The 13,385-nt window shown below is 51.4% G+C and overlaps 5 protein-coding genes across 5 annotated transcripts; 2 read left to right on the top strand and 3 right to left on the bottom strand.

Moving 5' to 3' along the window:
• Positions 1–111: 111 nt before the first annotated feature.
• Positions 112–1,953, top strand: J7T55_000211 (uncharacterized protein; the record flags this gene model as incomplete). Its single annotated transcript, XM_053133826.1, has 3 exons — positions 112–607; positions 678–1,611; positions 1,665–1,953. The coding sequence occupies 3 exons, from the start codon at positions 112–114 to the stop codon at positions 1,951–1,953; spliced, it is 1,719 nt and encodes a 572-aa protein (XP_052988408.1).
• A 203-nt stretch (positions 1,954–2,156) lies between these two features.
• J7T55_000210 (uncharacterized protein) lies at positions 2,157–3,763 on the bottom strand (the record flags this gene model as incomplete). Its single annotated transcript, XM_053133825.1, has 2 exons — positions 2,157–3,523; positions 3,586–3,763. The coding sequence occupies 2 exons, from the start codon at positions 3,761–3,763 to the stop codon at positions 2,157–2,159; spliced, it is 1,545 nt and encodes a 514-aa protein (XP_052988407.1).
• Positions 3,764–4,578: 815 nt separating this feature from the next.
• Positions 4,579–5,775, bottom strand: J7T55_000209 (uncharacterized protein; the record flags this gene model as incomplete). Its single annotated transcript, XM_053133824.1, has 1 exon — positions 4,579–5,775. One exon carries the CDS (start codon positions 5,773–5,775, stop codon positions 4,579–4,581), a length of 1,197 nt encoding a protein of 398 aa, XP_052988406.1.
• Positions 5,776–7,621: 1,846 nt separating this feature from the next.
• Positions 7,622–9,974, top strand: J7T55_000208 (uncharacterized protein; the record flags this gene model as incomplete). Its single annotated transcript, XM_053133822.1, has 7 exons — positions 7,622–7,847; positions 7,910–8,077; positions 8,132–8,243; positions 8,400–8,802; positions 8,871–9,356; positions 9,489–9,605; positions 9,810–9,974. The coding sequence occupies 7 exons, from the start codon at positions 7,622–7,624 to the stop codon at positions 9,972–9,974; spliced, it is 1,677 nt and encodes a 558-aa protein (XP_052988405.1).
• Positions 9,975–10,379: 405 nt separating this feature from the next.
• On the bottom strand, positions 10,380–12,514 carry J7T55_000207 (uncharacterized protein; the record flags this gene model as incomplete). The annotated part of the gene is made up of 4 exons (XM_053133821.1): positions 10,380–10,743; positions 10,799–11,295; positions 11,800–11,928; positions 12,074–12,514. 4 exons carry the CDS (start codon positions 12,512–12,514, stop codon positions 10,380–10,382), a joined length of 1,431 nt encoding a protein of 476 aa, XP_052988404.1.
• Positions 12,515–13,385: the final 871 nt, after the last annotated feature.

The raw sequence follows: 13,385 nt of genomic DNA, 5'->3' as shown, positions 1-13,385 counted from the left end.
AGGGCAGCAAGATCGTTGCCAAAAGTTTGCCTCCATGTGGCATGACCTGGGTGTTCTTTAAACCAACACCTCGCCACTCAGCCACGGCCACAAGCGTTGCATCTTCCTACAATGCCTCTTTCTTCGTCAAAGAGCTTTGAACGGCTTGCCGACGATCAGTACCAGACGGGAAATCAATCACAGTCAGACATACTCTCGAGAATAAAAATGTCCAAGGTGGGCGCAAGAAGAGCACAGGCCGAGATGGAGGTGGCTCGGCCCGAAGCCCCACGGTTCGAAAGGGTGACATGGTACAAAGAGCCTCATCTGCGGAAGCTGTATGCCATGTCCTTGGTGCTCATGATCGCGAGCGCAACGACAGGCTATGACGGGATGCTTGTGAATACCTCACAGCAGATTCGTCGCTGGGAGCAGTACTTTGGATTGGACATCGACGACAACAATAAACTCGGTGTTTTGATCAACATGTTCAACATCGGCTCCATCGTGTCCTTCTTTATCACCCCGTACGTTGCGGATAATTATGGTCGGAAGAACGCCATTATTGCGGGCTGTATCTTCATGATTGGCGGGGGGTGCCTCACTGCGTTTTGCGATGGCTACGCACGTAAGTCATTGGGGACATCTCGGTATACGACCCAAGGAATTTGAGCCAGTGCTGACAATGCGGTTCACAGTCTACATCACGGGAAGGTTTCTCCTAGGCTTCGGCAATTCCCTGGCGCAGATGGCTTCACCCCTACTGTTGACGGAAATCTGCCATCCGCAACATCGTGGCCCAGTCACTGCCATATACAATTGTCTCTGGAACCTCGGTGCTCTTCTTGTGTCGTCAATTGGATGGGGAACAGCCTACATCGACAATGACTGGTCATGGCGGTCTATAACACTCATACAAGTTGTCCCCTCTCTGATTCAGATCACATTTATCTGGTGGTTGCCAGAGTCGCCGCGGTACCTTGTCAACAAAGATCGGAATGAGGAAGCACTTATTGTCCTATCAAAGCATCATTCTGGTGGAGATATACATGATGCTGTCGTACAGTTTGAGTTCCAGGAGATCAAGCAAACCATCCAAATGGACCGAGACGCTGACAAGGCAACTTCTTATCTGGACTTCCTCCGCACCAAAGGAAACAGATGGCGTCTTGCCATCATCATCTCCTTAGGCATCATATCACAGTACTCGGGCAATGCTCTCTTCTCTAACTACATGAACACCATTTACGAAGGTGCCGGAATTACTCTGCAGAGCCAGAAGCTGGCCATGTCCACAGGGAAGACAATCCTTGATCTTGTTGTCACCATCGCGGCAGCCCTTAATGTTGATCGATTCGGTCGCAGGCCATTGTTCCTAATCTCTACCAGTGGAATGGTGGTCGCTTTCGCGGCATGGACAGCAACTGGGGCAATTTACGAGAATTCTGAGCTGACGAATATTCAAAGCGGCTATGCGCAACTATGTTTCATCTGGCTTTTTGGCATTTTCTATGACATCGGCTTCTCTGGGTTGTTGGTCGCGTACGCTCTGGAGATCCTCCCATTTCATCTGCGTGCCAAAGGAATGATGATCATGAACATCACAGTGCAAGCTGTTCTTGCTGTTGGGAAGTATGTCTTCGTTCCCATTCCATTCGGTCATCCAGCTGCTGACATATTTCTAGTCAAACGAATAAGATTGCTTGGGATAGCTTTCCCCGGCACTGGATGTTCATGCTATTCTACACATGCTGGGATGTGGTTGAACTGATCTTTGTATACCTCTTCTACGTCGAGACGAAAGGTCCGACGCTTGAGGAAATCGCGCGCATTTTTGATGGTGACGATGCGGTGGCTCACATTGATCTTAATGAGATTGCGAAAGAGCTCCACGGTGATCACTACGAGGAAGCTCACTTCGAGGCTTATCGACACAAAAAGGGCCCATCGGCCCGAGAACGGTATTATTCATAGCGTTTCGTCATTATTTTATCTTTGAACAAGCAGGGGTCCCTATCTATATATACCTAAAAGCAACTTGGGTCCCTGATCTATCCTGAATAAGTATTCGATGCCTTCTATAAACCAATGATATGCGTACACAGCAGAGTCTTTTCCCATTGCAATCTTTATGCCCTATCTACTTCAGGCATCCACCTCGCAAGGGATGCCATTCTTTAGACACCTCTCATGAAGCCCCTCTTTCTAATCGGAGGCTTCTGTCCCTTTTCCTTAACTAGCTCTTTCTCGCCGCTTTCCGTATCAACCACGTACCGATCTTTGTTCTTCTCTGCTTGCCTCTTCTCGTGCTCACCCTTCCACCTCATAAAGTAGCAACAGAATGGAAACAGGACTGTATTTATTGCTGACCACGCAAACAGGATACCCACATTCAAGCCGATCTTGGAATGTAGATCGAACAACAATTGCCGACTTGCCTCGACGATGTTATGCAGCGGCCAAGCGTAGCCCCAAGCGTAGAACCCTGGCGCAAGATCCAGGCTGTAGAAGCTTGTAGACACATTGGTGATCACCCAGAAGATCAACCACAAAGCTGTCCATGGCTGTCCGATTATCATGGCGACATTCTCGCATGCTAGTCCCAAAGCACACATCCCGACATAATTTACCATCCAGTATACTACAAAAGTAGCCCGACCGTATGCTGTCGCACCCTCTGGCGGAGGCGAGAAGACATGGCTCGCGGGCGCTGGCCAGAAAGGGATCTGAAAGGCAAGGGAAATGAGTGAGTAAGCAAGGCTGATAAAACAATAAGCTGCGACAGTGGCAAACCACCGCCAGATAATGAGCTGCCAGAAGTGCAGCGGTGGGTGCCCCTGGGGCTGTATATACTTCATATGAATGGGAAGGAAAAAGCTGAAGGAGAAGAAGGCCATAATTATGAGGTAAATGAGGCCGATGCTGACGGCTGGAGTGGCGGTAGGTGGACTGAAGGGCCGAAGATCGTAGAGGAGGGGGGTGACACCTGGATTCACTGCTGCGGGTGCCCTGGCTAAATTCTCCCGCGTGAGGCTCTCGTTGGACATGATCATCTGTCCCCACATGGGACCGAACATGGCGCCGAACTCTTCAGTGAATTTTTGCAAGTATGGCAATATGTCGCTCTGCATCGTGGTCGAGTCCCTTGCCGTCTGAAAAATGACCTGCACTGCTCCGGTGGGGTCGTAGGAGGAGTTTCCGGTCGACACGGCCGTTTGAAGTAGAGAAGTGGAGTTAGGGTTGACCACTACGGCAGCCCAGGCGTCCCACCTGTACACAGCCTCGCGCACCTGAAGCGGGTCGTTGCCAAATTGAGATGCGGGCACAGTGGTGAAGCCCAGGGATGGCGTGGGGGAGTTGAAGAGCTGTTCGGTCATTTTCACGACGGCTGGACCAACGACTGGCTCAACGTTGTCGTAAGGGGCGACTACTGCGTCGAAGTCGACGACATAGACGATGATGGATCGTAGATTTGCCTCAACCCGGAAAAGGACGCCCCAGTAGAGTGAGAGGATGGCAAGGATGGCGACCAAAAGTATCAGTACTGCGTGACGTATGTGAGACTCATAACCCGGAGTTTGCGCTGATGGTTTACTAGAAACTTACCCGTGCGCGCCCAGAGCAGGATAACATGCCGCCGGACCTTGTTCATTTGGGGATGCCAAAACCCGACTGAATGGTGAGGTTGCTGTTCCTTGAGATGGCGGAACCCATTGGCCTGGGCGTGTCCCTCGTCCGCCCCTGATGTCGAGTCCACACCATCTTTAGCATCTTGAGGATTCATATCAGCACCGCGGAGCGATCAAAGTGGTCGTCAGGTGCTGTCGAAGTGGACTCCAGTCTGTCTGAGCGTCCTCTCAAACGATCATCCACGGATTGATGTATGGAGGTAGTTAGTCGCCGGGTGATATAAAGTAAACAGAGACGACACTTCAGTGTGTCTAGGCGCGCGGTATGGTGGCACAGGGTATCCGCGAAGAGGTGACTTAAAACATTTCTTGAAGGCACAACGTGCCGTTTGAAGCTGTGAAATCGTCATCCATATTTGACAAATACCTCCACAGCTCGGTTCAATACTACATGGTCGTGCAATATGGGCGCTAGGAAATAGAAAATCTGCGCCAAGTGATGATGTCACTTATGTAGTGCATATTGGCTGCTAAAGCCAGTCTAATATGAGCGGCCGTGCGTGCCAGATGGTCACTACGCGTCTGCGTACCTTGTGGATTCTTTTCGCCCCAAAAGAACCCTTTGACATTCTCCTCTCTATCTCTCTCTTTGCCCTAGTGCCATTCGAATTTGCCTCATCGTACTGTGTGTTTGCAGTGGTGTCCTGATTTTATGATGTTTTCAATTGTTATGTCAAAGGCTGCAAAGTTGAGGGCAGACTAGGTGCACGTCTAATATGTCTCAGCAAACCAAACAGAAACAATCCACAGGACCTCCTGAGGTTGAACATCAATGCCGCAGAGGTTTTCTTAGCCCACGTCCTTCTGGAGAGCAGGACTATATGAACTACAAGTTTACTGTGCCATCGCCGAACACGTGAGCAAGTCGCAGTCTTGAAATAACGTTTTATTGATATCCTGAATTGAGAGGTCATCCAGCTCCAATGTCCAGAATCAGGTTGGCCGTCCTCAAGCGTTGTAAGACCCTGTCCTCCGCGCCTCCAACTTGATCCTCTACAAACTCCTCGAGCTCGACCTTGATGCCAGTGACACGATCTTCTATCCTAACGTCTATCAAATCGTCACTGCGTTGCTCGGCTTGGTCTATCTGCTCATCTACCTCATCCTTGCGGTACGTGTTTGCAAGGTCTTCTGCGATTTCACTCATACGATTATCCACTTGCTCCATGATCTCCGTCTTCATCTTTTGAAGCTCCTTATCAAGGTATGCCCGTTCTTCCTGTCTGTACTGCGCCATCATGTTTTCCACCAGCCTCCTGCATGTGGACTCAACAGACTCTGAATCTTTGACATCGGGTGTGTTTGGGGTACTATCACGTCTCCGCTTTTTGGAATAACCACCCTGTGCCGCCCCTATCTCGGAAGCGATGCCAGGAGCAAAGCGGGTTGCGGACCCAGCATCGCTCCTCGCGGCCTTCTCGAAAGCAGGTGGCGGCGGAGAGGGCGCAAGCTCATCGTAAGATGGGGGTGAAGTTGCTGGTGGAGGTGGGCTGGTGTCAATACTCTGGACTTTGCCGCCCCTACCTGAGTAGAGACCTGCCAGCCCAGGGGCCCAGCCAGGCGCCTTGAGGGATCGTTGGGCGACAGCATCACAAAGGGGCCGAAGTATGGCCTCCGATAGGGTCTGATGTGCCAGATATACATTTAGGCATGTAGCCTGGGCGAGAAGCTTCAAGGAGTCTATGGTGTCCCCGTTGCCTTTTTGCCTCCTTGGTACTAGCGAGACCTGGGGCACGACTAGATCGGCAGGTCTGCTCAGATGAAACCGCAGACATATTGTTGTGTCGCCCAGCTTTTTCCGCGTGTCGGCTGGCACTTGACTGGGGCCATCACAAACGAGAGAGCATATTTGGCTAGGGTGTACGTGGAGATATAGAGGCGTTTTCTTGTTCGGCAGGGCCTTGAGCTCGACCCACGCTCTCAGCTTGAAAAAGGCGCATTTGGAGACGGCATTGACGTGGATGTCAAAAGTCACGAGGCGCGAAGGGTCCTGATCGATTTGGTGGAGTTGGAGTGGCTGGCCATCGGCGCCAACCCAGGTGACGACAGCAGGTACTTTGGAAAGGTTGATGTTGCTCAGGTCTGAGGCTGGCGACGAGTTGGTCATTACGGGGGCCAGGATCGCTGACACTGTCGAAGCTAAATGTCAGCAAAAAGCTCTTGGGCGGGCCCATACCTACAGAACGAGTACACGGCCCGCTTCCATGACACCAAGCACAGCTGAAAGAGAAGCCCTCCTTGTGCCTGAGCACTTAGATTCCCACCCTCCCAGGCTTCGAGTTGGAAGAGCAGCCTTGACTCTGTCCCGTGTTGGTGGACACCAGGGTGCAGAACCCGCAATACCAGCTCGACAATGGCCGCCCGAAGGCACAAGTCTCGCCTCAAGGCGACTCTGAAGACTCAGCAGTCCCTTCCCATACCCAGGGCCGTCCCCTCCGCTGCAGTTCGCGGCCGGTGGGGAGAACCTGTAGCTTGGTAATGGGTGGCGAAAAACAAGTGTCTGCGGGCGAGTGCTGCAATGTGCAATGCAGCTTGACCGTTGTATGTGCGGCATGCGTCTAGTCCCCCGCGAGAAGCGGATACTGAAGAACTGACCCTAATGCTGGCGCTGTTTCGCAGCCGACCACCAGAAATCGAAAATGGTGGATGGTGAAGCTCGAATGTCGATGCAGACGTCTAGATAGGAGATGGTTGCGCGCGATGAGGCAGCGTTGAAGACGGCGCATCCATGATGGCGATGGGTGACGAGTGGAGATGACCGAAAGTCAGGAGGCTGGGCGAGCTGGGGACAGCGCCTAGAAACCCGTGATCACGTGATCTCGTGACCTGGTGTTCCCAGCACAGACCATCTCCCGTACACCTTGGCGTTATCTTCCTGTCCACCCAAATTGTCTCAGTGAGTACATTACTGAGAATTATGATGTTCTATAATATGTAAAATTTATATCGTGGTGGCCAATCTGCTGTAATGATCCAAAAAGGTCTTAAACTTAGCAGAAATACACTAAACGCAATCGAGGACCAGCTGGTAAGATATCGACTACTGTGATAATTGCAACTCAACTGCCGAACAGGGGCTGGGACTGCATCTGGACCCAACATTCATCTTGGTGGGTATGTACCCATTTGCCGTGACCACACATCATCACTTTGCGCGCATGGAAGCTGCAACATCAACGCAGCATACAGGCTCAAGAAAGGGTTGTTGTTTAATCATAGATGCCCTCTCCGGCTTCTATGATCATCATGAAACATTCCATCGTATCTCAAATGGTCGCGGGTTCCGGCACGTGCCCTCCGCTCAGATGACCGTCTCTGGGTATATCTTGTGGAAGCTCAGCAATTTTCAACGGTAAGCGCCGAGCATTGATGCAGTACGATTAATGGCGAGCGCGAGATGCACTTGCATCCGGCGTCGGACCCAACCCCAGGTTAAAGTCTCCTGTTGCTACGTCATCACCACGGGGTCCCCGCAGGAATAGTGGCCCTCTCCAGACCCAGTGTCTATCTCCCCACGATCTTTCATTGGGGCGCTTCAGGGCCGCAGCCAAAGTCTGGGTCAGACCTATGCTATAGTACTACACGCCGCTTAATGAGTATGGCCGCAGCCTCTCCCAGTTTGCCGGCCAGAAGACATACCGCTCAGACGCATCCCCACCTGTCTATTCCTTTTACAGTCCGATGAATGGCCGAAAGTTGGTTCAGCAGTTGGGATGAGAAACTACACCCACAACCCCATGACAATTAGTGGATGGGCTTGAGACCTGCAGCAAATCCCTCAGCAGGACTTCCCAATTAGGATAGCCGAGGGAAGCCGTGCGAAAGGGGATCTGCAGACTACATATGAGCACGCAGAGTCCTTAATTCGGATAGAATCACTGCACGACGGTCTCCGCCGATGTTGCTGTAGCTCTGCATCCTGAGGCTCTGCGGAAATCAGTTTGACCGGCAAGATGGGTGAGTTGCAAAGGCTCAAGGGCTTCAATGTGGCCAACCACTTTGAGAAGCGGGGCCTTCTCATTGCCATCAACAGCATCGCCGCACTGAGCATTTTCTTCTTTGGCTACGATCAAGGTATGATGGGAGGTGTGAATACGGCGAGGGATTATGTCGACTTGATGGGGTTTGGTCATGTTGAAGATGACGGCACCGTCGTCATAACTGACAGTCTACTTCAAGGTATGCTCTGGGAATCCTGAATTTTCCACCACATCAAATTCTCACCACGCGATCTGTTGTAGGCGGCATCGTCTCTGTATACTATCTAGGGACACTCTTCGGGTGCCTCCTTGGTGGCTGGGTCGGCGACAAGGTTGGTCGAATCAAGACGATTGCCCTCGGGGCATTGTGGGCTATCATCGGTGCCACCCTCCAATGCTCAGCCCAGAACCACGACTGGATGATATGCGGTAAGCTTTAATGGCGATGTCGGTGATGCAATGCCAGAGCCTGACCGCATACAGCGAGAGGCGTCAACGGGATCGGCACCGGTATTCTCAACGCCATTGTACCGGTCTGGGCAACAGAAACGGCAGAGCACACGTCTCGTGGTCAGTTCATCGCCATTGAGTTCACGTAAGTTCTCCAAGAACCCCAAGCTTCTCTCCCTTTCTTGATGCTTGGGGCTTGTTGCTCTGGTCTCTGATATACAAAGAGTCAAGCCCCGGACTCCGTGTTCGCGAGATCTGGCAGGACATTAGTTGACCATGGCTAACGAGCTCATAAATGCAGCCTAAACATATTTGGTGTCGTAGTAGCATATTGGCTTGAGTTTGGGCTATCATTCATAGATGGTGGCAAGTCACCCATTAGATGGCGCTTCCCCATCGCATTTCAAATCATCCCGTTGCTCGTTCTCCTCGGCGCGGTCTGGTTCTTTCCAGAGTCCCCTCGTTGGCTCACCAAAGTTGGCCGCGACGAAGAAGCTCGTTATATCCTGCGCCGCCTGCGCGGTACTGATGCCGAAGGAGAACCTAAGGCTAATGCTGAATACCACGATATCCGCAACATCGTTGCGCTGGAGGCTAAAGAATCATCTAACAACTCGTATCTCCACATGCTCTTCGGTATTGGCTCGGGCGAGTTGCACACTGGAAGGCGTGTACAGCTTGTGATTTGGTTGCAAATTATCCAGGTACGATGTCATCTCCGATCCCTTCATATCATGTCCCGTCACTCTGTCACTGACTGTTTCCCTGAAAGGAATGGGTTGGTATTGCAGGTGTCACAGTATATGCGCCAACTATCTTCGGAATTGCCGGCTATGACTCTACAAAGAGCGCATGGATCAGCGGGTTGAACAATATCTTCTACATGTTCGCGACTCTTATTTGTGTCTTCACGCTCGACCGGATTGGACGACGCTGGACTCTATACTGGGGCGCGGTTGGTCAGGGTATTGCTATGTTTCTCGCCGGAGCATTCTCTCGCCTTGGTCAGGACGCAAGCAACGCGGGCGATTCGGCAAAAGCCGCTTCTTACGGAGCAGCGGCCGCATCTTTCGTTTTTATATTCACATCCGTCTTCGGCGCAACATGGCTCACCGTCCCTTGGCTGTATCCAGCCGAGATATTCCCATTGCAGGTCCGAGCCAAGGGCAACGCCTGGGGCGTGTTTGGATGGTCCATTGGCAATGGCTGGTTAACACTTTTGTGTCCAGTCATGTTCAATGCTATCGGCGAAAAGACTGTAAGTCTTGCAGTGAAAAGTGTCACTTTTGACGACTTGTGATGTCCCAAGAAACTGGCGTCTGTCTCACGCAGAGATCTTCCCACTGCAGACAAACACTTTGATCACCATTTCTAACCAGCACTGTTACAGTTATATATATTTGGAGCCTGCAACGTCGTTGCTATTCCCATCGTATGGGCGTTCTATCCGGAGAGCAATCAAAGAACATTGGAAGAAATGGACCTCTTGTTTGCAGCACAAACACCTGTGAGTAGTCTGAGGTCACTATCTTCACTGCACTGGAAAAAATCATTTGCCTACGACACGAGCTTCATGACACGGGTCATGTCTTGTTAGCTTCTTCTACGATGCAGCTGGTGAGACACGCTATGGGCAGCTTGATTCTCGTCACACACTTATCCCTACCCGATAGTTTTCGTGGTGCTTGATAGCTAACTTCGAGTACTATAGTGGGTCTGGGATGCCGAAAAGACCTTCACGAGACTGAAAGCGGAACGACCGGAGCTCTTAGAAACGGCACACCGGGGCGAACGTGCCTTCGACACCGAGGCTGGGGTGATAACCAGTTCCGCGGACAAGGAAGCCGGCGAGGTGTCAACAAGTCAACACGCATAAATCCACACTTTGGAGGCTGAGGCATGAATGTTCATGTACTTTTCGTTTGCGCAGAAGTTTGCGCATGTAGTTTTTCGTGCATCAAGCCTCCAGGGGGCCCAGGTACAATGCCAAAGAAGCAAAAACGTGATAAATTAGAGGATCAGAATGCGGCCAATCCATCTTTAAACCTGTGGTAATAACGCGAAATGGCGGTCCAAATTCCATTCCGTGTGAATCCTTTCATGTAAGCTCAAGATCGAGAAACGAGTCTACAGAATTCTTAGAAACATCCTGCTGAGATTTTTCGGCGAGAAATAACGTCTTGTACCATCAGCAAAGGCTAGTCCACAAGACTTGAAGGAAGCCCTCGTGCCATTTAAAGCCGTAGTCTGCCTCCAGGAATGACTCTGCCGTCAACCTCTTCTATGGCAGCTTGGGCTGCCTCTGGGCTTTCGAAATCGACGAAACAGTAATGATGATTTCCGGGCTTTGTTCTCGTGGATGGATTGGGGACGATTCGTTTGCTGATTGCGATTCTTCATAATTTGCAGCTTCATTAGTAAGTTTTCGCCGCTTTGTAATGTGTATCTCGAGCAGGAAGTCGAAAGCGGTAATAGAGAGGAATACGAACACATTGAAGCCATCGAAATAACCCCTGATTTCCTTATCGTTCTCGACCTGGTTGATCATCTTGCCCAGCCCTCCAACAAACACCCGAGCTGGCGCGCCTACCTTCCTGACCTCGTTGAGATGGTCAAGCGCCCCATAAGGACCCTGCTCTGTTCCTCTAATTTCATGCCAATGATTGCCTGAATCACTCTGCCGTGTACGCTTCCAGTCACCCCATCTTTGGAATGTCGGCTTGTAATCGGCACTTCTCCACCGTGCTTCGGCTCGCTTCGGCTGGCAGGGGCCGACTTTGACCGGTCGACCTTGAAATTGAAGTACCGGCCAAAGACTCCAGGGCCATTTGCGCTCCAGTGCGAGTCTTCAAATCGATGAAACAGTAGCCGGGATTGCGTCCGGTCATAGCGTCGATGGAAATATGGACAGTCTCGACCTCTTCGCCGAACCCATTCGTGGCCAACATCTCCTCGACTTCATCCGGTTTGATTCGATAAAGAAGGTTGCCGAGATAGATGCGTTCTGCCTTGTGCGATCGTGTCCGCGGCTTCGCCCGAGGTTGGCTGAGTGGCATCCCCCTTGAGCGAACCAGCCGTGTGCCGATGTTGCTGCTGATGCGTCTCAGTTGTTGTGTTGCCGGCATCTCGCCAGGCTTGACCAGCGTGGCCGGGGTAACTTGGTGCAGGCGCCGGCTTTTCCTCTCGGTCCTGAGCAGCTGGCGCGCACATGCGCCATTTGTCGTTCTGACGCCAATTACCCGAGTCAGACATAACAGAAGGAACGAAATTTCTAGTGCTGCAGCGGCTGGTTGTTCAACCAAGGCACAAGACATCTGAGGGAGCGCCTCAGAGGTGAAGCAAACGGCTGTCGGTGTCAACTTTTCGTCCAGGGAAATGGGGTGAATCGAAGGCGCATGGACATGGTATCTATCCCATTGCATTTGCATTTAAAAACCTTGACAACCCTGACCAGCATGCTATGCAATAAACGAGTTCGCGTGCAAATGTCGGGGGTTCTCATTGTAGAAATAAGAAGTGACAAACATCTCCAGTCCAGTGTTGACTGTGCTGTAAGGCCATTAACTTGTCGTGTTCACGTGGCTTCACAACCCCTGATTTGAATACAATTATATAATTATTTATAACTCGCACTACTCTCCCCTACATTACGAATTGTCCGTTTCAGCATAATATCTGAATACTCCCTGCTGCCTACGTACTTGAGCGCGACCGCTTGCATCACGAGGTGTGCCCTTGTCGATTTTTGCCCTACTCCTCTCCACCGTGCAAAGCCCGTCATCGCTCTGCGTCGAAGACTCATGCCAATTGTCCTCGGACAGCGCCAGGAACTGCTAGGCTCGAGTGCACATCCGCGAAGAAATCCGCCGGGTTCTGCTCAATGCTAGAAACTTTGAACCCATCACCAGTGTCTACACCGTTTGCTAGAACCCCTGTCTTGAATGGACCAGTGAGACAGCCGACACTGTTCCTAACATCCTTGTTGCCAGCCACTGGCTGTGGGTTGGGAAATGCGATCCTGGGCGGCCCAGATGCGCCGCGCGCGGCTTCGTGAATGTGGGTCGCGGTGGCCGCTGGAGACTGATACTCTCCCCGAAAGCCGTACAGCGTGATGTTGTAACAGATTGTATCGGTTTGCGAGTTGATACCAAAGTTATATGTTCCAGAAGCGCCGGGCAGACCGCCAGTCTTGGTCGTGCCGTTAACGACTTGGTCTGGGGTGGCCTTGACGAACTGTGTTGAGCTGAATTGGAAGACTTGGTCTCCCGCATCGCCGATGGGCTCGATTTTAATACGGAAGACTTTGCCGCCGGTGCTGATCAAATTACCGACGCCCGACCCTGCGCCGCGTTCGGTAGGTGCCGCAAGAGTACCGCACATGGCAGTGAAAATAGTAAAGAGGGTTGATGTCTTCATTTCGAGTTACAGCTTCTTCACGAAGTTGCAGCTAATTAAATATGATGGAGAGATGAAATTGAAAACACAGACTTTGATTAAATGTTGCAGTCAGGAAGTTGGATGAAGGGATGTCTGTTGGACACCTCAGGTATGTTTAGAATTCTGATGGGCTGGTAGAGGGCTATATTTATATACATGCATAGGATGCGATGAGAAGCAGCAAGAGATCAATTTCCGCCAAATTTGATCTAGTCAATTCATCACATGAAGAATTCTTCCAGGAGAGCAAGCACTCAACGCAGCAAGAGATGGCTTGCTCGTCATCTAGCTGCTTGGAAATGCAGTCTGAGAGGATCCAAAAAGGCCTGAATCACGGATGCTTGGAAGCAGTAGCCTTGCTCAGCATACTGAGTTGTCTTGGAAATGAAGCCAGAGCTCGGGCAGAGCTCATCCCGCCGTTCTATTTGACTTGGCGACCGTCTTAAGTGCAAGCGGTTGCTAGCAGCAGTGCTGGCCCCTCGTGCAGATCAGTCGGTTTGTCATCATTGAGTCGGGACTTGGGCCTCTGGACTCTATGAATGCTTTGTCTAGGGCACGGCACGTTAATCCTCGTATTTACTTATGTTTTTGGTAGCGCTGCCGATTATGCTGGGCAACGTACCGAAGAGGGTTAACGTGGCTCGGCGCAGCCGGCACATCTCAAATACCACATGTGCACAATGGTCCTGAACTATTAATTCACTGCCTCACACGAGTCCTTTGTCAACATCATTGCGGACTGGCAGTGGCCCCTGTGTAAACAAGTTGTCTACACTAGCAGCAACCCCGCAGAGCGCAGACCAGAGCGCAGACTGGTTCACCACGCGCTTTTCATCATCGGAGTCCGTTT

Source organism: Diaporthe amygdali (genome assembly GCF_026229845.1).
Source record: "Diaporthe amygdali strain CAA958 chromosome Unknown NODE_39_length_394161_cov_64_078529, whole genome shotgun sequence".
In the NCBI taxonomy this organism is placed as follows: Eukaryota; Fungi; Ascomycota; class Sordariomycetes; order Diaporthales; family Diaporthaceae; genus Diaporthe; species Diaporthe amygdali.
Note: the sequence above shows the minus strand (reverse complement) of the source record. Positions and strands in the feature narration are given on the sequence as shown.